Source organism: Scyliorhinus canicula, chromosome 5 (assembly GCF_902713615.1).
Source record: "Scyliorhinus canicula chromosome 5, sScyCan1.1, whole genome shotgun sequence".
In the NCBI taxonomy this organism is placed as follows: domain Eukaryota; kingdom Metazoa; phylum Chordata; class Chondrichthyes; order Carcharhiniformes; family Scyliorhinidae; genus Scyliorhinus; species Scyliorhinus canicula.
The window spans coordinates 106,094,261-106,117,549 of NC_052150.1; the positions used below are offsets into that span (position 1 = coordinate 106,094,261).

The 23,289-nt window shown below is 51.3% G+C and overlaps 1 protein-coding gene and 1 pseudogene across 1 annotated transcript in view; both read left to right on the forward strand.

Moving 5' to 3' along the window:
* Positions 1-23,289, forward strand: part of dgkb (diacylglycerol kinase, beta) — a 1,237,676-nt gene that overhangs the window by 216,469 nt on the left and 997,918 nt on the right. Inside the window, 1 exon segment of the mRNA XM_038797484.1 lies at positions 14,066-14,086. Coding sequence (XP_038653412.1) covers positions 14,066-14,086 — 21 coding nt within the window.
* Positions 14,843-15,450, forward strand: LOC119966179 (annotated as a pseudogene).

Genomic DNA, 23,289 nt, shown 5'->3' on the forward strand with positions numbered 1-23,289 from the left:
TAGCGGGTGCTCTGTCCGATCTTGCCATTCGCCAGACACACTGGTTCACTGGGTCGAACGACAGGCTATGGGCGTTCATAAAATCTATCCCTAGGATGTGTTCTGCTGTCCGGGGAAGATTTACTAGAACAACGGGGTGTTTGGTGGAAATGTTCCCTAGCTGGATTGCTACGGGTGCTGTAATGTGTCCCTGCTGCGAGTGTCCGGTGAACCCGCTAAGTGTGATGGTGGAGGTGGTCGGCCACGTGTCTGTGTGTGCCGTGGTGGTGGAGTTAATTGTGGTGCGGGAGCCTCCTGTGTCCCAAAGTAACTCTATGGGCTTCCCTCTTAACTTTGCCATGACTACCGGTCTTCCTGATGGATCCCATAGTGTGTCACAGACCCAAGTGGGGGAGCCCGAACACCGTCAGTCCGTTCCGTCCACATTGGTCTGTCCTGACTGGATCCCTATACTATGGATCGGTTTTGTTTTATTCCTATTCAGAGTGCCTGTCTGCTGGCCTCTCTGTGATCTCTGGGGTCCATTACATTCCTTAGCCCAATGTCCTAACTGGCCACAGTTGTAGCATTCCTGCGACTTCTGTGGAGGGCTGCTCTTTCCTTCATTCACCCATGCGGGTTTTTGGTGCTCTCTCACTGCCTGTATGTCTGCTGCAGCCTGAGCTTCTTCTGGGGATTGAACTTTACCTCTGCCCTGAACTGATTGCTCCCAAGCGCGGGACAATCTTTTCAGGACCCACTTCTCATTATGGGCCTCCTCTGAGGGGTCATAGCTGTTGCAAGCGCTCTGTCCTGCTTCTGTTGCATGTGAAATTATGGTGCGCATCCATTTAACCATATTTTCACGGTTCAAATGGGCTCTATTTAAATCGCCAAATACTGCGTTAAAATGGATCCACAGCCTTCCGGCGAATGCTGTGGGGTGCTCGGATTTCTTCTGCCGGCACTTGTTAAGTCCTTCTACGGGGTCACCTCGATTATACCCTATGGCATCTAAAATGGAGGTGTGCATTTCCTCTAGGGTGTCTCCGCCAACGTTCTGTGGGTCGGGGAGGGCTGCTACAACCGATTGGTCCAAACTCAGAACTGTGAGTTTGACCTGCTCTCTCTCGTCCAGGCCGTACATGGTAGCCTGTTGCTTTACCTTAGCGAAAAACTGGTGGGGGTCTGCGGTGGGGAGAAACGGAGTGATCTTCTCACACGCGTCCCTGAGTTGGGTTACAGTTAAGGGGGTGGTGTAAGTTATATCGGGTGCGCCTTCTATGGTCGCTTTTCTCTGGGTGGTGACTGGATTCATTGGAATGGTAAGGAGCTGATCTGTGGGGGGTTGGGGTGCTTGCCTTTTCTGCTGCGCTGCTGGCGCACATGTTCCCTGAACATAACGCTGCGCTGTCTCACTTAACTCTTTCCAGTCTGGGGCATTCTCCTCATCTAACTGGGTTCCAAAGGTGCTTTGAAACCCATTTTGCACCGAAAGCAGCGATTGCAGCTCTGCAATCTGCTTCCTGCATTTCGCGTGGTCTACTGTACTTTGCCTTTGTTCTGTGGTTGCAGCATGGAGTGCTCTCAAAGCTGCTTTAAGGTCAGAGCATTGCCTCTGCAAAGCCTCTACCTGCTTCTCTGATTCTTCTCTTATCAGGACGGCACGTTGCACGTCCTGATAGGCCTTTTCGTACTGGGTCTGGGAACTGCTGAGATGGGCTAGACAAGACTGATGTGCCCTCTTGGCATCATCCACCTCTCTACCTTTCTCTGCCAACTTCCCTCTTAGATCCATATTTTCCTTTTCGATGTCCCTGACATCCACTTTACTCATTCTATTTCTTTCTTCTAATTCTGCCCGGAGCGTCTGAACGACCTCCTCTGTGCCTCGCAATTGTGCCAAACAGGACACAATCGCCATCGGCTTTCGCGCTTTACTTATGTTTTTCTTGTGAATTTGAGAGAGGTTCTCCCACCAAGTATGTCCTATACTTCCGGGACCTGTCTCCTCATTCAAACAAAACTCTTTCCAAAGGGGCCATCCCTTTCCTTGCAGATACTTGCGGAGTTCCAGCTCCCACATGGGACACTGACCTACTCGGCAACTGCTGCTGGTCGCTGCGACCACAAACCGTTCTGGGTTCATGAGGCGTTCCATTGCCTGCATGGCCATTTTCTCTGACTCACTTTTAAATTTAGAAACAGGGGGGTGTTGAGGTTATGTCTCACGAAACGGGTAAGGCTTACGCTATGTTCCGTTCACAAAACTACCGAAAGTTTGTTGCAACAAAAATGCTTTCAGGTTTTCCTTACAACCCTGTTAGTACGCATGCACTAAACACACTTCCGAATTACGCTTATTCCTTTGAACACCTTGAATATTTGTGATTTCTTTCCTTTTTCTTTACCAGATTTCCAATTCAAATTTCAGGGTCCTCGACGGAGTGGGGGTACCACTTGTAACCGTGTCCCGTCAGGATGTCGCCACTAAATGTTGCACGTTTTGCTATGGGTGTAAAACGCGTTTATTGGGGTGTATTAACTTGCCTGTGTTAAAGGCCGTGTGCTTAACACCACTAGGCTCTGTCTATGTATTTTTCAGCTCAGGAGTCGCCAGTTGCCGTATAGACAACTCACATATATTCCAAGGTCAGGTTCAAAGTAATAAAACGATACACCGATTAGTAAGTTCCAAACGATCAATATTTATTATACAATTATAATAAATACGCATGCACACACTAAGGGACTAAGCTATGACTAAACTAAGCAAACAGAATACTTAACTACACAGGAACAGGCAAGGTCAGGGAGCGAGGCCTTCGTCCCGGTCTTGGTCTGCAACCTTCAGAAAGCGTGCTGGTCACTGGAGGTCTAGCGGGCTTGGTTCGCGTAGCGAGCGTCGTATTGGCACTTACGGTTCGGCGGCTGGTGCTCAACGGCTGGAGTCAGGATACACGTTGGAGGTCTTGGTCAAAGCCGGAGCACGAAACAACAGACAGGACCATGTGTGGGGTCCCCAATGTCCTTCCCTCTTCCTGGGCGGGCTTTACCTTCAGGTATCGATTGGATCGCTTCCAATCGATATCTTTTGAATTCCTCCAATGTGAGGGTCTTTCTCGATGGTGGGGGCGGTTTCTATAGTGGATACTTCTGGTGCCGCTCTGTCTGGACATCCACTTAAAGTATCTTATTCAAACCCAAATGTTGCCATTGTGTGTGCCTAGATCTGGACTGCCTCATTAGTATGTAGAACGTTCTGCCATTATCACCTTTGGTTGGAGATCTTCCACCTGGCCAGAAACTGGTTTTGCTGCTTGCAAAATGCTAATGAGTGTTTGCAGGCTGTTTGCCTTGGCTAAACTGTTTTTCCCTACAGTCTTAGCGATTCTCCATTTTGTTTGGTTCAGTGTCCATTTTAGGTGGCTACAGTGGCTACACTTTCCACCATGGACTTAATCAAGTTGGGAAGGTGGCAAAGTCTTTACCCACCATCCTTCTGCTGATTGAATGCTCCAGCCACAAAACTCACCACAGGGGAGGCTACAAGATTGATGTACCATCAATGACCACACGACGAATGGTGAACTATTATGGCTTTATTGTGCTTAATGTAAAGCCTCCTGCAGCTGGACCCAAGAATGGTGCCTGTGCAGGAGAGCGTACACTTTTATACAGAGCCTGCTGGGCGGAGCCAGCAGGCCGGGGTTTACCGTAATAACTGGAGTACAATGGCAGTGTGCAGTAATACATGTAATGCATGTTCAGTGGTTTACCACAAAGATTCAGCACAGTGTTGCATCGCAGAAACAGATAATTTTATCCTGCATGTCTGTGTCAGCATTTTTCTCCACCAGCTACTTAGTTTAATCCCCTTCCCCTGCGCACTTGCCATATCCTTCAGTATTTCTGCTTTTTAAGTAACTATCAAGCTCCTTTTACAACAACTTGTGGAATCATTTTGAACATGGATTTGAAGTGGGGAATTCCAGACTCTTATTAAACCGCTTTGTGAGCTCTACCACCATGTTTCGCACAGCGGTGATTGAGGGAAGAAACTATTAAGATTAGGGGAAGTTGATTGACAGTGCAAGATTAAATCAGCCCATTTTATTACCAATTTTTGATTATCATGTTGAGTGTATGAGTAACAGGATTGTACAGTGGATTAGAGACTTTTCTTACTGTTTCACCTTGACTGGGTGAAGAGCAGTCTTCATTACTGGGGTGGATGTTTTTTGTTTTCTACATGGCATTATTTTGGGTAATCTCAATTCATGTCGTAGTGGGCACAAATCTGGAAAATAAACGTATCCCTAACTGGTAATTTCACTCAACCAAGCTGCAAAATGGTTGGATTAGGAAATGCAGAAATAATCAGATTACTGAAATAGAGGATGCTACTTTGAGAGGCAGTCTAAGGTATATTATTGACGGAAATCAGGTTTATTCCATAGAAAGCTTAACCTTGCTGGTGCAAACTGGAAGAAAAAAGGAAAGTTTTATGCGAGCATAAATCTTGTGCTGAAGTCTCTGGTGTGGGAATTGCATGCAAAAATCAAATATCTGCTGCAGGAGCAGGAGCAGCTTTGAAGAAATTTATTGCAATAACTTGACTATTTAGCCAAGAGTCCATTGGTGTTCTGGTATATGAGAATGTGCTTTTGACTATGTTAGAATAGTGATTACACTAATACATTGCTTGCAAATGCTTTTGGACACTTATGAAATTATGCACGAAAACATTTTCTTTATTAGCATGTATGGAGTTGTTAAATTCCCTGTTAGAAAGTAATAACATCACATGTCTTTGTCAATAATGCCCAAAGAGTACACTTTGCAGGAAGTCCCAACTTTGGCATGTAAGGCATCAAGGGCCTGCCCTGAGGAAAATTAAATAGTCTAACGTTTGTGCTTGCTGTATGAACATTCTGTATTCACCTGGCCTGGCACAAGAAGGATTTTGTCATGGCTTTAAAGTCTACTCTATCTCCATTGTTCCTGCTACTCACTAATTTAAGGCTGTCTGTCATTTGGTATCGTCCCACACACTAAATGAATAAATGGCTGAAGCTTTGACTTGTTTCTGGATATTGTTTTTATTTCACATCTTCCAAGATTTTAAAACATTTCCCCAGTAATGCTTGTTCATTTGCTGGAACGATCTTTTTGAAAGTAATTGTATCAATAATAATTTAAAAATTTATTAGAGGCAAAGTCATATTCCAGAGGCCATATTTTAAGAACAGGCAGCAATGAAACCAACTGCAGTGTATCAGTTTAAGACCGCATCATTTTGACAACCAGGCCTCATTTAAAATTTATTGGTCGTCTGATTACACATTTCAAGCAGCGAAGAGAACCCTGCCCAGTTGGAAGGTGCAATTTATTTTACCCATTTGAAGAGTGAATGCTCTTCTTCAAGAAAACTGTTCTACTCAGTTTAATTTAGGGTGTATTTCGCACATCAGCATTTCTCAGACAAGAGCATCTTGCTTCTCAGGTGCAGGAGGTGGACCATTTAAGAGAAAACATACAGATTTTGTGCCACTTAGATGTCAGGATGGTGTCCAAGCCAACACTGCACCTGACCTGAAGAATGGTGACAAGGAACATTGATGGTCACATATTCTCCCCAGACCATGGGTTCAATGTTAGAAATACTTGAGTGTGATGTCTTTCCGTGAGTGTACATCTTCCTATTACTATTTCTCCACACAACATAGAATGTTCTGTCCCCCTTCTCTATAATAATAATAATAATCTTTATTGTCACAAGTTGGCTTACATTAACACTGCAATGAAGTTACTGTGAAAATCCCCAAGCCACCACATTCCGGCGCTGTTCAGGTACACAGAGGGAGAATTCAGAATGTCCAATTCACCGAACAGCACGTCTTTCGGGACTTGTGGGAGGAAACCAGAGCACCCGGAGGAAACCCATGCAGACACAAGGGGAGTGTGCTGACTCCGCACAGACAGTGATGCAAGCCGGGAATCGAAGAAAGGACCCTGGCGCTGTGAAGCGACAGTGCTAACCACTGTGCAACTGTGCCACCCATCTGCTCTACATTCTCTGCCACCAATCACATGGGAAAGCTGTACTAGCTCGCCTTCGCATACTACATCTGCTCCTATGTCTTGTGGTCTTCTGGCCTCACGATAAGCTATTTAGCTTTTTTTGGTGCAAAGAACGATCAGCCGCTTGTTTCTAAATGATCTGTGAAGCAATTTTTTTTCAAACACATTCATGATTAACACAAAGACAAAAGTCTCCAGATAACTAGAAAATGTTAACAATATTAACACCAACTCCTATCTTTTGTCTGTTTCTGATCGAAGGATGGGTATTGGGAAGTGAACTAGTCACTGAAAGTCACCACCAGGGACTTTCTTCTGATCTCGTGCACCTCCGCCACCTCCCCCCCCCACCCTCTCCCCCGGCTGCTACCTGGCGGCGCACAGCCCATCACCACTCATCTTTATGCCTGGCTCCCCCAGCACACCTCACTACAGCCCCCACCCCAGGACGATCTGTCCTCCCACCGATTCCCCTTCACCATCCCATGCCCCGATATGACATCTGTCACGGTCATTAAAGCACTCAACAGCATCTTCGCCCTGTTCGGTTTCCCCGCTTATGTCCACAGCGACTGGGGATCCTCCTTTATGAGCGATGAGCTGCGTCAGTTCCTGCTCAGCAAGGGCATCGCCTCAAGCAGTACGACCAGCTACAACCTCTGGGGAAACGGGCAGATGGAGAGGGAGAATGGGACGGTCTGGAAGGCCGTCTTGCTGGCCCTGCGGTCTAAAAATCTCCCGGCCTCCCGCTGGCAGGAGGTCCTCCCCTCCGCGCTCCACTCCATCCGATCATTACTCTGCACTGCAACAAATGAAACCTCCCATGAACGCCTCCTTGCCTTCCCCAGGAAGTCTACCTCTGGCGTTTTGCTCCCAACATGGCTGGCAGTTCCTGGACCTGTCCTCCTCCGCAAACATGTACGGATCCACAAGGCGAACCCGTTGGTAGAAAGTGTACAACTACTGCACGCGAACCCACAGTACGCCTACGTGGCGTACCCTGACGTGCGCCAGGACATAGTCTCCCTCCGAGACCTGGCACCAGCTGGATCCCCACCCGCGGCCCACCACCCGACAACCCCCCCCCCAACCCCACCCCCCGTCTGATTGCCCTGGCGCCACCCACCCTCCCCCCAGCGCACCTCACTACAGCCCCCGCCCCAGGACGATCCATCCTCCCACTGGTTCCACCCGGAGATGAAGACGTTCCGAACAATGGAGAGAGTAGGATGGGAGAAGGCACCAATAAATAGCGCAATGGATAGGACGGCATTCTCCAGCCGCGTTCACCTGGCGACCGGAGAATCCCGCCCGAGGTCAATAGATGTTCCCATTCTACGCGCTTCGCCCGTGGCGTTCTTGCGGCAGGCAGGGCGGGAGAATCCAGCCCACAAAAGACATAATTTGCATGCAACTAAGAATACGGAGGATCATTGGTCAGGAGAACAAAGAGTCTTATGTGCAGATAATCTGATGTGTGCAGAAACAGAAACAGTATGGAGAAGCTGAGCAGTATGCAGTCTGAACTCTATATGGGCTAAGAATATGTAACCAGGTTCACTCACCATGCACAATGTGGTGACTGAATTAAACTATAAGGAGGTACAAGACTGGATTTGAAAATTATGCTGCATTTATATTTTCAGTCACCTTCTTAGTTTGAACAGCCACGATCATTACAATGCAAATCAATGGCATTGTTTTTGTAAAGGCATGCAGAATAAGGTTTAAAGGGAGAGCTGTAATTGTTACTCTGGGCGGGATTCTTCAACCCCCCCCCCCGCCAAGTCAGAGAATCGCTGGGGGGACGGCTTGAATCCCGCCCCGCCACTCTGACGCCACCCGCGATATTCTCCGGCAGCCAAAAATTGGCGCCGACGGGAATCGCGCCGCGCGCCTCGGAGAAGAACAAGGGCAGGCGCGACGCTATGGGCCCCGGGGCTGCTCCAATTCTCCGGGCCGGATGGGCCGAAGTCCCACCGACGCCGGCGTAAATCAAACAACCTTTTTAACAGTGTCAACCGGTCGTGCTGGTTGACGCCAGCCAGCGTGGAGGTAGGGGTCGGCGTGGGGCAGCTGCCGGATAAGAGATGGCACGGCCTTAGGTGGGGGGGGGGGGGGGGGGGTCGCGAGTGCCGGTGGAGTGGGGTGACGGTGATCGTGGTCGGTGCCGAGATTGGGGGGGGTGAGTGCCGGGGGTGTTGAGTGCCGGGGAGGGTGAGTGCCGGGGGGGGGGGGGGGGGGCTGGGGAAGGTGAGTGCTGGGGAGGGTGAGTGCCGGGGAGGGGGGGGCTGGGGAGGGTGAGTGTCGGGGAGGGGGGGGCGCTGGAGAGGGTGAGTGCCGGGGAGGGGGGGGCTGGGGAAGGTGAGTGCTGGGGAGGGTGAGTGCCGGGGAGGGGGGGGGGGGCCGGGGGAGGTGAGTGCTGGGGAGGGGGGGGCGCTGGAGAGGGTGAGTGCCGGGGAGGGGGTGGGGTTGCCTGGCCAGGACCTCATGGACTGGGCAAGCAGGAGGTGACTCAGGATGAGCCGGAAAACCATCGCCCATATCTGCCACCTGATGACACACCTGGCATCGCGTGGTACTGGGAGAGGACACCCTCTCCCGGAGGCCATGAAGGTTACGGTGGCCCTGAACTTCTACGCGACGGGGTCATTCCAGTCACCGAGTGGGGACCAGTCCGGCATCTCCCAGGCATCGGTGCACCGGTGCAGTGACGGGACGCCCTGTATTCCATTGTGGACCGCTATATCCAGTTCCCTGGGAACAGGCCAGCCAGGATGTCCAGGCAGCGGGATTCGCTGCCGTGGCCAGAATGCCCATGGTCCAGGGGGCAATCGATGGGATGCATGCCGCCGTGTGGCCACCAGCTGACAACAGGGCTGTGTTCATGATATGGAAGGGGACCTACTTCATGAAAATTCAGGTGGTCTGTGACCACCGCATGAGGATCCTGCACGTCTGCGCCTGGTACCCGGGCAGTGTACATGACTCGTTCGTATTGGCACAATCGTTCATCCCCGCAATGTTCGAGGGATGCCACCCCCGGCTGAGGGGCTGGTTGCTGGGCGGCAAGGGTTACCTGTTGCAGTCGTGGCTGATGACGCCTCTACGGAGGCCACAGACTGACGTGGAGAACCGCTACAACAATGCGCATGCAGCGACCAGGGGTGTGGTCCAGAGGTGCTTTGGGCTGCTGAAGGTGTGCTTCAGGTGCCTGGACCGCTATGGAGGGGCCATACAGTACCCTTCGGATAGAGTCAGCCGCAACGTTATGGTCTGCTGCGTCCTGCACAACATAGCTCAGCAGAGGGGCGATGTGCTGGAGGTAGAGGAGGGGGCGGGGAGGAGCAACACGACGAAGGGCAGGCCTCCCCAGATGAGGAGGATGGGGGCAATGTACAGGACAGACGGGCTGAACATGGATGGGAGGCTGCCCACCGTAACCGGCTGGGCCAGCGGGCACGGAACGGGTTGATAGCCGGGTGTTCACAGACTAGGGGGGGTTGGGGAATCGGCGGGTGTGGGCACAGACAGCACAGTATGGCACCAGCCAACCACCCTCACCCCACCCACCCACCACCAACCACCCTCCCCCATCCACCCACCACCAATCACCCTCACATCACCCGCATGCACACCACCCCTCCATTGCACATGCACCTGCGGCTCACTGGGCAGGGCTCACACGGTCACCAGTGGAAGCGTGCCTATTGCAGGCAATGGAGGATGATGACAACCCGCTCTGCGATGAGCTCTGGGCTCTACATCATTAGACAATGTCTGACCCATAGCCACAGTACCACCCTCCACCTGTACCGTCCCTGCATGCGGCCGTGACACTGCAGCGCACGGTCCCATCGTCTGCCCGGGGGGATGGAGAGGGCAATCCGGGAGAAGGCGGGGGGCACACTCACCTGAGGCCGACGTTCTATCACCCCTCACACACACACTGGCGCTCACCTCACACCACACCCCGCACAGAGCACAGAGGCCGCTTCTGTAGGTGTGAAAGTTATTTTAATGACAAACAGTTCATACACGTGCACTAGCCCCTATAACCAGTCTGTGCCCTGCACCCGTGCCAACTTACTCAGTGTCTAATTTTTTTGGCCTTACTTTGACTACGTCTAGGTGGTTCCCCAGACGGGTACAGCAGAACTGGAGGTGGACTCCTGTGATTCCTGCCCTGTGACTACACAAGGGTCTGCAAGCTTGCAGCCATGGAGCTCAGGAAGTTGGCCATTCATGTCTGTGTCTGGACGATGCTGACCAGCACCTGGGCAACGGGTGCCAATGCCCTCAGTGATGGCCTGCTGAGACTGGGAAATGGCCTGCTGGGACTGGCCCACGACCTGCTGGGACTAGCCCACGACCTGCTGGGACTGGCCCACGGCCTGCTGAGACTGGGCCACGGCCTGCTGAGACTGGGCCACGGCCTGCTGAGACTGGGCCACGGCCTTCTGGGACTGGGCCACGGCCTGCTGGGACTGGCCTACGGCCTGCTGGGACTGGCCCACGGCCTGCTGGGACTGGCCCACGATCTGCTGAGACTGGGCCACGGCCTGCTGAGACTGGGCCAAGGGCTGCTGGGACTGGCCCATGGCCTGCTGAGACTGGGCCATGTCATTGAACGCTTTTGCGATCTGCTACTGGCTCTGGCTCTTGTCTTCCTGTGAGAGGGCAGCCATGTCCTGGGCTCAGACGCTGCCTGCACGGAATGCCCCAGGCCTTGCATACTGTTGCCCCCATGTCTGACTCCGTCGCTCCCATTGCCTCCACCGCGCACGCCACCAGTGTGGTGTCGGCCTGGGTGGCACGCATGACCGGCACCACTCCCTGCTCCTGGACGCGGGTGGACTCCTGCATCTGTGTCTGCAGCTGCCGCAAGCTGGCCGTCACCCACTTCGATCGTCTCTGGGTCCATGACTGCATCGGGTCTATGGGTGGGTGTGGTAACTCCAGCCACACGGGACCCGTCTGGGCGGCAGATCGTTGCTTGCGCCGGGCTGCCCTCCGACTGCCCGGCCCCTCGGCTGCTCCTACCTCCACCTGCTGTACCGAGATGGCTATGTTAGTGTACCAGAGGCCTCATCGTTAAAGTGCCCAACCGAGGTGAGTGTCCCTGCGATGGTGGAGGGTGTAGGAGTAGCAGTGGTGTAATGTTGAGGTCCTCATCAGACCCGAAGTCCGGGGTCCCCTGGAGTGGTTTTTCCCGACCGTCCGTCCCCTGTGTGTGGGTGTCCTGCGTGTCAGTGTCCTGGGTGGGTGTGTCCTGGGTGGGTGTGTCCTGGGTGGGTGTGTCCTGGGTGGGTGTGTCCTGTATGTGGGTCTCCTGGGTGTTTGTGCCATGTGTGTCAGTGTCTTGGGTCGACTGGGATGGGGACCTGTTGCTGTGGCTGCCCTCCTCGTCGCTGAGTGCGGCCCATTGGCGTCGCGCACTGGCACTAGATGGGGGCGGTGTAAGCCTGGCGCTCCGGGTCTATCCCTGGCTCGTGGGTGCCCTGGCACTGGGTGGGGCATCGTATGCCTGGCGCTCCGGGTCTACCCCTGGCTCGCAGGCGCCTTGGCACTGGGTGGGGGCGTCGTATGCCCGACGGGCCGGGTCTATCCCTGTCTCATGGGCGCCCTGGCACTGGGTGGGGGCGTCGTATGCCCGACGGGCCGGGTCTATCCCTGTATCATGGGCGCCCTGGCATGCCCTGGGGGCGGTCAGCATCCTCAGGGACGGGTGGGTCGACGTTTGGTCCTGCAATACACAATAGCAGCATGCATGGTTAGACACGCAGACGAGGATGGGAGATGGAGGAAGGGGGGATGGGGAAAGGGGGAATGGGAAAGGGGGAAAGGGGGATGGGGAATGGGGGGAAGGGGGGCAGGCAGTGGGGGGTCTCACTTGGTGGTGCCCCCCGACCTCTGCATCTGCAATCTCCCAGTCCTCGGGTCCGCCTGTAAGGTCCAGGGCCCTCTCTTCATGAACGGTGAGGGGGCGCACTTCGGATGGCCCCCTCCGGTTCACTCACGCTCCCGGTTGTTATGAGTACTCACCCTGGCTGCCCTGACTAGATCATTGACCTTCTTGTGGCACTGGATGCCTCTCCTGGCTGTTATGCCCACGGCATTGAAGGCCTCTGCCACCTCCCTCCACAGGCGCTGGCTGAGGTGTGGTGCGACTCTGCGGCCGTGTCCGGGGTACAGGGCCTGCCACCTCCCTCCACAAACGCTGGCTGAGGTGTGGTGTGACTCTGCGGCTGTGTCCAGGGTACAGGGCCTCCCTCCTCTGCTCCACTGCGTCCAGGAGAGCCTCGATGTCGCGCTCCTGGAACCTCGGCGCTGCGCGGCGGGCAGCCATTTTGCCGGGTCTCCGGCGGGGGCGTCTTTTGTGCTGCTACGCCGCGCAGCATCAATGATGGCGTGCGCGTCAGTGACGGATGACGCCGTCGCGAATGTCGTCACACCGCTGCTCGCCCCTTCCGGGTTGGAGGTTTTCCGACGTTCTGGTTGGCCCGACGCCAGAGTGCTTCACGCCATTTTTGACACCGGCGTCGGGCCATCGCGCCGATTGCGGAGAATCCCGCCCTCTGTGTGTGGGTTTCGTCTGTAATGAATCTTCTTTTTAAGTAAAAGATGGAGGTGGTGAACAAATGAAAATTAGACCAGCATGAATGCTCTCAGCCAAATTGCTGAAAACCTATTGGAATTCAGTAAAAACAAAGAGAAGGGCCTACAATAACAGAACAGACACAGGGGTTGGTATTCACTTTCAGTGAGTCAGACAGTCATTCTCCATATAACCCTTCCAGTAACTTGCCTCAGTCGGACATTAAGCCCGGTATAATTTCACAGTTCTGACTTGTTACTTGAAAAAGGTCTCACCTAACAGAGTTCCTATACCTTTGAGTGACCCTGGATAAATGCTGCCTGGACCTGAAGTTCAGTATACTTTGAGATCCCTAGTTGTCTCCGAGATTAGATCGGTATTTACCTGAACAGAAAAAAAACATGAATGTTATATGCACATAGCTTTAATGGTAGCAGAGTCTACAACAGTAAAGACCAGTCAGGTAAGACTGAAGACACGATGGCATACTGGTTAGCACTGCTGCTTTATAGCGCCAGGAACCCGAGTTTGATTCCCAGCCTTTGGGGACTGTATGTGTGGAGCTTGCACGTTCTCTCTGTGTCTGTGTGGGTTTCCTCTGGGTGCCCCAGTTTCCTCCCACAGTCGAAAGGTATGAAGTTTAGGTGGATTAGCCATGCTAAATTGCCCCTTATATGTCCGAAGATATGCAGATTATGTGGATAGGCCATGATCAATGCATGAGGTTATGGAGATAGGGGGGGGGGGTTGGGCCGAAGTGGAGTGCTCCTTCACAGGGTTGGTGCACTGTCAATGGATGAATGGCCTCGTTCTGCACTCTAGGGATTCTGTGGTGTTAAAATAAGGATTTCACGGTGGCACAGTGATTAGCATTGCTGCATCACAGCGCCATGGATCCGGGTTCAATTCCAACACTGTGTGATGGCCTGTGTGGCGTTTGGGTAGTCCTGTGACCGAGCAGGTCAGTTCAAGACCCATGGGGCATGATGTCCCATGACACACTGGGATGCAGAGTGCAGGTATTGCTATTGTTTCCTCATGAACTAAAAAAGTTAAAGATAGTGGGCACAAATCTCCGTGTGGGAGTCTCCCACTGGGGCTGAAGGTCACATGATTTTGGGAGCGCAAATCACTGAGCAATTCAGTAACCTCGCCATGCAAATTTATGCATGGCGAGGAATAGGAGGAATTCTCTATGGAATCCTGTTATCAGGCTGGCATTTTGATTAATTTGTTTAAAAGGCATCTGCAATATTTGTATCACTTTTCTGATTATAAATCTCTCCTGACAATTCTTCACACTGTTTGCTGGAAATGAAGAAATAACTTCTCACTATGTGTCATGCTCTCTGCCATCCTTTGCACTAACTTATACTTTTTCTTTTTGTTTGAACCTCTCCTCAGAAGCAGGACGTCCTCAGTCAAGTAAGTATTATTTATTTGAAAATATCCTGTGCACAGGGTTTTGTGATAGGACAGTAGTGGAGGAGTGGTTTATGTGTTTAAAATTGGGTCTAAGGATCTATTTTTGGATAGAATGAAGACAAAAATAAACTTGACCTTGGTAGTTTGCTGATGGCTTTTTGGGTCTACTAATGAGTTCATGAACTGCACTCATCAGATATAATCCCCAGTTTGTGCTGAGGTCATTGATCTGAAAAGCGACAATACCAAGAGTATCATAAAAGCAAATGACTGCAGATGCTGGAATCTGAAACAAAAACAGAAAACACTGGACAATCTCAACAGGTCTGAGCTTTGTCAATGCTTTGACAAAGAGTCACCTAGACTTGAAACTTTAGCTCCCTTTTCTCTCTACAGATGCTGTCAGACCTGCTAAGAGTATTATAGTTGGTTCAGTTAAGGAGGGGAGATTTGAAATGAAAATGAAATGAAATGAAAATCGCTTATTGTCACAAGTAGGCTTCAAATGAAGTTACTGTGAAAAGCCCCTAGTCGCCACATTCCAGCGCCTGTTCGGGGAGGCTGGTACGGGACCCGGTACGGGATTTGGTCAGTGTTTTCTAATTTGATAGTTATCCAGTGATCTCTATTGGATGTGCATCTGTGTGAACGAACATAGGCATGAACAAGATCAAGCTTGGATATAAAGTCACTTGCAGTAAATTGGTCTGCTTACACCCACTGTTGACACTTGCACATGAATAATAGGCGACAGCAATGGCTACAGAGACTGCCAACGCTCAAAGTGCTCAAGCTGGGGGTGACACCACCTTTGAGAAAATCATTCGTATAAAATCGTGTGTGAGCTCCTGGATGAAGACAGCTTTTCATGATATTCAACCACAAGCTCCAAACACTACCAAGTGGTCCTTAAGAAGCGTATTGCTCAGCTGTCTAAAGCAGAATACTCAGAGGCAAACCTGATAATTGTTGGTAAAAATATGCAGTGAAGTTGGGCTTAACAAATGGCTCCAGGCTTGCTCAGAATAAAGGCCAGGATGGTGGACAGTTTGTCTATCACAGTCACCTCCATGTATGTGGTGGGCTAGGGCAGCACGGTGGCCTAGTGGTTAGCACAACCGCCTCACGGCGCTGAGGTCCCAGGTTCGATCCCGGCTCTGGGTCACTGTCCGTGTGGAGTTTGCGCATTCTCCCCGTGTCTGCGTGGGTTTCGCCCCCACAACCCAAAAATGTGCAGAGTAGGTGGATTGGCCACGCTAAATTGCCCCTTAATTGGAAAAAATAATTGGCTAATCTAAATTTATAAAAAAAAACAAAAGGAAAACGTATGTGGTGGGTGACAAATGCTTTGGCCACCAGGTTAATTGCTATTTTAATGCTACTTGACCACTGGAAAAAATAATGCAGTCTCTTACGTAAAGAACATTTTAAATGCATCTCTCAATCTGTGCTTTCCAGAGGAATTATTTGATAATATTTGACTAGGTTGCTTCCAATATGCCTCGGAGTTAATATTAAGCCAATATCCAAACACCCCTGCTATTGTTCATAAAGTCAACCTGTCCCCCCCACATCCAATTCAAAGTTGCACAACTAACTCCCCACCCTTTTACAGGGATATTGGGCTGAATGGTGTCATGGTATTTGGGACCCTGAGATTGAGATAAAATGGGGGTTTTTGAATCTGCACTTGCAGCAGTGTGCCTGGAAGCCACCTCCTGATTGTTGCCTCTAAGCTTCGCATTGTAAGAGCGGTGGTCTCTCGATACTGCTGGCCCAAACAGAGGGCCGGCAGCTCTCGTAGCCTCAACATAGAGGCACAGCAGTGCAGAATTAACCAATATTTAGGCTATCAGATCCAAAGGGATGAAGGGAAAGCCCATCTGCCAGATCAGAATTTGCCAAGATTGCTCATGGCCTCTTCAATCCAGCAAGGCCCAAAATCACCCCTAGTTGGGGCCTGAATCAGGATAATTGGGTATGGGTAACCAATCCAATTCCCAGCCTGCCCCTGGGAGGATTCCCTGCTGGTGGGAATGCACAGGGAGCCATCCGACACAGCTTCCTCTCTTTTCCCAGTTCTCCAAGCCCACCACTACAGGGCCAGGAAAATTCAGCAGATTCTTTTGTTTAACTGTCCCATCGTATTTGTAATGATTTTGCTCTCCTGCTTTAATTCAACCTGGCACTGTTCACTCCAGCTCAGTTCTGACTTCCCAGCCATATTCAAGCTGTAATTTTGCTTCTCTTAACTTCTCTTCAAACCAGTACTTCCCCACCCCACCCCTCCTCGCCTAATCCATTCACAACCGAGCTTGAATAGATGCTGAGGAACCAGTGGCTGGGTTGGATAATTGGATTGGGGTTGGGAGATTGGGAAAGAGAGGAATCGACCCAGTTCATGTGGATTTTTTTCAACAAATGGCAAAATCTGACCAAATTCCAAACACGGGATAGTGTGAAGTAATGATGATTGTCAGGTATGCATCTTTATCTCTGATGCTTGGGCAGCACGGTAGCACAGTGGTTAGCACAGTTGCTTCACAGCTCCAGGGTCCCAAGTTCAATTCCCGGCTTGGGTCACTGTCTGTGCGGAGTCTGCATGTTCTCCCAGTGTCTGCCACAGTCCAAAGATGTGCAGGTTAGGTGGATTGCTCTTAGTGTCCAAAAAAGGTTAGCTGAGGTTACTGGGTTATGGGGATAGGGTGGAGTGGCGGGCTTAAGTAGGGTGCTCTTTCCAAGGGCCGTTGCAGACTCGATGGGCCAAATGGCCTCCTTCTGCACTGTAAATTCTATGATTCTATGCTTGTTGATTGTTTATATATGCAAGAGTACCATCACACAAGGAAAGAAAATAAAACAATTTCTCATTTTTCTTACTGTGTTTCAACCAAAGATGTGCAGGTTAGGTGGATTGGCCATGCTAAATTGGCCCTTAGTGTCCAAGATGTGCAGGTTAGATGGGGTTGCAGGGATAGGGGGTGGATGGGAGATCCCAGGTGCGGTGCTCTTTCAGAAGGTCGGTGTAGAATGGCTGAATGGCCTCTTTCTGTTCTGTGGGGATTCTATGGATCCCGTGAACCCAGGTTATTTTCATACTTTGTTTCATGTATTCCCTCCTCTTCCTACCTCCTCTCGATGTTCCCGACCGAATCGGGCCCGGTGCTGCTTCGGCGATTCTCCGGCCCCTGGAGAATCGCTCGTCCGCGAAATACGCGGCACGGCTGTGGGGGCCATTGTCAGAGGCCCTCCTAGTGATACTCCGATCCCGACCGGTCGAGTTCCCGATGGCGTGGAACTAACATGCTATGGCCGGTCAGGACTCTCGCGCAATGGCTGCAAACTCAGTCCACAGCTGCTCTGGTGGGAGACGGGGTATCAAGCACTGGGGGGGGGGGGGGCTTATGAGCGGCCGGGGCAGCGATCGGTCTGGTGCAGTGACGTGCGGCGGATCGGGGAGGCCTTGTTTCTTGGTCTTGGTTAGCGGTCCGAGTCCGCTATGGCACTCGGTGCGGCCACTGGAGGCCGCCGCCATGCACATGCACGGACTCGGAACCGGAAGTGCGGGGGCCCATATCCACAGCCAAAGCTGTGTGAAGATCCCTGGGTCCCTGCTGGCCCCCTGAAGGTACATGAATAGCCGTTTATTGTTTGCAAGAAAGTGGGGAATGAAATGTCAGCGTTTTTACGCCGGCATGGGAACTTAGCCCCATTTTTGGAGAATCTAGCCCATGATTCCAGGCTAAGATATAGTTCAGGTTACTATTTCCTAATGAGAGTTCAGATGGTGCATGTTTTACCACATGAAGCATTGCGATTGAATCACATGCCATTTTCACCTAATGAGCACACGCACACCCAGCTGAATTTAATGTATAATGCTCAACAGCATGAACCCTGGGCACTAAGACAAATTGAGACATCCCTCTTATTGAACCCGCCAAGGGCAACAAACTTGAGACAAGCCATTAACTTTAACGGCTTATTGATTCACTTGCTGCCCTATTTTGTTTTGTCCTATTCTCACATTATTTATTTTTCTTTCATTCATTCTCTCATTCGGAGGGTTCGCTAGCCTGCATAAGCTTCTTGCTGTAAGTAAATGGGCACTTCTAGTATCTGAGAAAATCTTGGGATTATTTTCAAAAGGTATTTCTATTTTGAATATTGCCTGGTGCTACAAAAATGGTAAACTCCATAAACCAAGACGGCTCGAAGTTAATTCCAGCCATATTTATTTTTGAACTGAGATCCTTGAAGAGCTATAAACATGTAAAATATCACCAAGAATTACATTTTTATTCATTACATCCCAACTGTTCCATTTCTTCCCTCCTCTAAAGTTCTCCCTGAAACAGTATGCTGAGATCTACTTCCACAATTGCCATTTATGCTCTTCAAAGTCCCTGAGCATGTTTTTGCCTACTAAACCTGTTGCCATTTTTCCTGAAACTCCAGGTCCATGATATTGCCTGCCTCAGTCCCTTCCACAACTGATCTGTTGCTGAAACTCTCAGCTTGCATACTCAAGCAGCACGGTAGCACAAGTGGCTAGCACTGTGGCTTCACAGCGCCAGGGTCCCAGGTTCGATTCCCCGCTGGGTCACTGTCTCTGTGGAGTCTGCACATTCTCCCCGTGTGCGCGTGGTTTTCCTCTGGGTGCTCCGGTTTCCTCCCACAGTCTAAAGTCGTGCAGGTTAGGTGGATTGGCCACTCTAAATTGCCCTTAGTGTCCAAAAAGGTTAGGAGGGGTTATTGGGTTACGGGGATAGGGTGGAAGTGAGAGCTTAAGTGGGTTGGTGCAGATTCGATGGGCCGAATGGCCTCCTTCTGCACTGTATGTTCTATGTTCAATGCCCTAATCGTCGGCTTCTCCTCCTCTAGCTTTGATAAACTTCAGTTCATCCATAACTCTGCTGCCTGTACCCGAGCTTGGAAGTCCCATTTGCCCATCACCCATATGATTGCTGACCCCCATTGGCTCCTGGTCCAGTAGCCATTTGTTTTCAAATATATTTATGGCCTCAGCCCTCCCTATCTCTGTTTTATCATTCAACCCCCCACTTCGTAGAGCTAAATTCTGGCTTCATGCTCCATCCCAATTTTAATCACTCCACCGTCGCCGTGCTGTCAGATGCCTTGGCCCCACAGCTCTGAAATTAGGTGGAAGTTGATAATGAAGTGGATATGTGATCAGAAGCTCAGCTTGAGGTTAAGCATTGCACCAAGATGGGAAAGAGACTGCTTAAACTTCAGATCAGTACCAGTGAGGGTGGTGGGTAGGGAATGGAGTTTGTGAAAGGGACCCAAGATGGTAAACTGGAATTATGCTCCCGGTGTGGAAGCTTGAGTCAGGAAACTGCCAGACTCGGCAATGTGCCTCAGGACAATGTGCCCTGTTATGCGTGATGTTTGCTCTACGATTTGGGTGGAGGGTGGGGTGGCAGGATGGACGCATGCCTGCCATCCCCAGATGCAGGTTCAAGGAAGATACAGGGATTGCTGCAGAGCAAGGCTGGCTGTTTAAAAGGCCTGCCTCAGTGTTCTAAAACTACATCCAGTTATTTTCTTAAACATTAGGCCTTCTAACTCTCATACCCCTACCCTTCCATGCCAAACAATGTTGCTAACTATCACAATGGCATCTTAACAAACTCCTTCCAACCCATGTACCCCATGCCCCCTATCCATCACCCTTTGCCCTTACTTCGTCCATGCCAACTCACCTAATATCTACCATAGACAGACCTCAGGAGCCATGCTGAGATGAAATAAGATAATGTTCCAAATGTCCACGACAGAATTCACTGTACAAAAAACACTCCAATTCATGAAAATCCATTCAGTAACTTTAAATCCCCGCAAGTACTTAATCCATTATGGATACAAACATTTGTATTCATAACCTTGCTTTAAAAAAATGCTATCTTTTAATAACTTATTTGAATTGTCAATCAAACTGTGAACTTACAACCCCCTACTTTGATAGTGGTATGTTTAGGGAGCAGCCAAGCATTTATAATGCTATAATGATATCAATTCGGGTTATGACAACAAACAGCTATTGATACTGCCAGAACAAGTTTTTGATTAATTTTCACAGGCATAACCATGGTCTGCTTTTTGCTAAAAATTAAAGGCAATTTGAAACAATTGGCAGGTCTAATGATCCTGGATGGGATTCTCCGACTCCGCGCCGGGTCGCCGATTTTCCGGCGACTGGAGAATCGGCGCAATGGCGCCACCACGGTCGCCGCGGTGCCGGTCGGGGGCCACTCAACGCGGCGCCCCCGGCCATTCTCTGTGCTCGATGGGCCTAGTGCCCTTCGAGTTTGGCCGAGTCCCGCCGGCATCGTTCGCGTGTGGTCCTACCCGGCAGGATCTCGTCGTTCATCTGTGGGGACCATCCTGGTCGGGGGGGGGGGGGGGGGGGGGGGGGGGATCCGACTCCGGGGAGGCCTCCAAGGTGACCAGGCCGGCGATCGGGGCCTACTGATCGGCGGGTGCACTATTTGCGGGGGGGGGTCCTGTGTTCCTCCGCGCTGGGCCCCTGTGGGGCTCCGTCATGTTGCCCGGGGGCCTTCGTGGAGAAGAAAATCCACGCGCAAGCGCAGACCCGTGCTGGCCGTAGCGCGCATGTGTGGACCTGCGCCGCCTGTGCTGGCGCCCGTATCAGCAGCTGGAGCTGTGTGAAGTGCTCCAGTGCCGTGCTGGCCCCCTGTGCAGTGCAGAATCACTGCTCCTGGGGGCCAGATGACGCTGTCGTAAAACGCTCCAGCATTTACGATGGCATCAACACTTAGCCACATTATCGGGAAATCCCGCCCCCTATCCACCATCAAGTATAGTTATGAGTTCTCTAAAGATTTGTAATTTCTGCACTGCTGGTTACAGCCTTTGCTTCAGCGAAAATGAAAATGGGGTCTGTTTGAACTCAGCACTAAAGAAGTTCAAATGGCCCTGATGAGTTCATGTTTCACAAATTTAGGAGTGACATCCTGCCTCCATTCCCAGCATCCACCCCTCCTCCACCACACCCCAGCCCTTACCCCGCCCTGGTCACTGAACAGAAATGACAGTAAGCTAAAGAATGTTGTGGGGTGTGATTGCTGGAGGTAGCAGTGAGGGAATGAGCAGGGAAGCTATTTCAGGTGATCCTCTTGTTACCGCTGGATAGATAAGAATGAACCCAGTTGAGTGAGATCCGCCTAGCTGGGCAACTATCTCCATTCCTTTACTGGGAACTACCCCTAACTAATGGCTTCCCGTGATCTGACTGCCTCCACAGCAAGTGGTCATGCAGGCACAGATTCGTACACCTTTTTAAAAACGTGAAGCTGGCGGAAAAGCTGCTGTGGGAATCCAAAGGGGGAGTAGCCATCTTCAAAGTCAGGCACACAGCCCGGGGGAACTGAGGTTGTTGGCCAGTGCTTGGGGGAGGGGGGGTGTTGGATTGTCATTGGTGGGGGGTCCCCCTGAACTGGGTGGGTGCCCCAGCACCCATGGGGCCCAATGCCACCCCATGGATTATCTGTACCCAAAGTGGGGGCAGCTCCGGGCTATTACCTATCTGTCCCATCAACCACCCTGGCCTCTACTGACTATGACGCCTGCAGTCGCACAGCTGAAGGCCATTGCAAATAGGCAATTAGCAATTGTAGTAATGTGAGCACTTCACAGCTCCCAAGTAAACACCCCCATGGATATACATGCCATGTCGCAGGTGAGAGTTATTGCCTCGCATCCTAACCAGACTGCATCCCAAGCAGATCGTGAGTCCTAGATACTCAGCCTGAATATATGAGGCTTCAACATCAAATACCCATGGGCTTGGCCTCAGCATGGGGATATGAGGTACGGCATGGTAGCACAGTGGTTAGCATTATTGCTTCACAGCGCCAGGGTGCCAGGTTCGATTCTGGGCTTGGGTCACTGCCTGTACGGAGTCTACACGTTCTCTCCGTGTCTGCGTGGGTTCTCCTGTTTCCTCCCACAGTCTAAAAATGTGAAGGTTAGGTGGATTGGCCATGCTAAATTGCCCTTAGTGTCCAAAAGTTTAGGTGCAGTTACTGGGTTATGGGAATGGGGTGGAGGTGTGGGCTTAAGTCGGGTGTTCTTTCCAAGGTCTGGTGCAGACTCGATGGGCCGAATGGCCTCCTTCTGCACTGTATATTCTGTGACTCCATGTCCTCAACCAGAGGATGGTTGTGCACCGGTGTGTGAACCAATGCCCGGTCAAGGGGGTGTCTGGGGTACAGGCTCTGAGCTCTGGTACAGGGCGTGTTGTACAACACTCTGAGGGATGGCAAGGGATGTGAGGTGGGAGCCATGGGGGACTGGAGGGTACCGGCCTGGAGGCCATTGCTGATTGACTGTCCCTCACCCTTGCCAATTCCTTCCAGATATTACATGATATGGACACCGGAGAAGCTGCGGGAGCAGCGTTGACAGGGGCTCGGGGCAGAGGCCCATGTGCAGGGTTCCACCCCAAATCTTGAGGATCAGGCCAGGAAGGGGCCCAAAGGGGGAGGGTAGTGACAGCCCAAGGTCTACAGGCATCATTGGCCGTTCGAACAGATGACGGACAGTGTATTCCACAGGCAGCTCCGCCACAAGGGGATGATGCAGCACCTGTGCCATGTCCTTGCGGACTTGGTGCCATGTGGAGGAGGAGCATACCCGCTCCTGGTGGCTGTCAAGATCATCATGGCCCTGAATATCTACATCGCAGGATCATTCCAAGGCTCGAGCGAGGACCTGTGCAGCATTTCCCAACGAACAGACCACAGGTGAATCTGGGAGGTCACCGATGCCCAGTATGCCCAGGCAGCTGACGATAAACTTTGACCTATACTAAGTCCAACAGGATTCCCACACAGCAAGATTCTCTGCCATGGCCAAAATGCCACAGGGGTAGCGCTGCTGCCTCACGGCGCCGAGATCCCATGTTCGATCCCGGCTCTGGGTCACTGTCCGTGTGGAGTTTGCACATTCTCCCCGTGTTTGCGTGGGTTTCGCTCCCACAACCCAAAGATGTGCAGCGTAGGTGGATTGGCCACACTAAATTGCCCCTTAATTGGGAAAAATAAATTGGGTACTCTAAATTTATTTTCAGAAAAGATGCCACAGGTGCAGAGAGTAATAGATGGCATGCATGTCGCCTTGCGCGCACCAGGCCATCAAGGAGTACCCTGTATCAACAG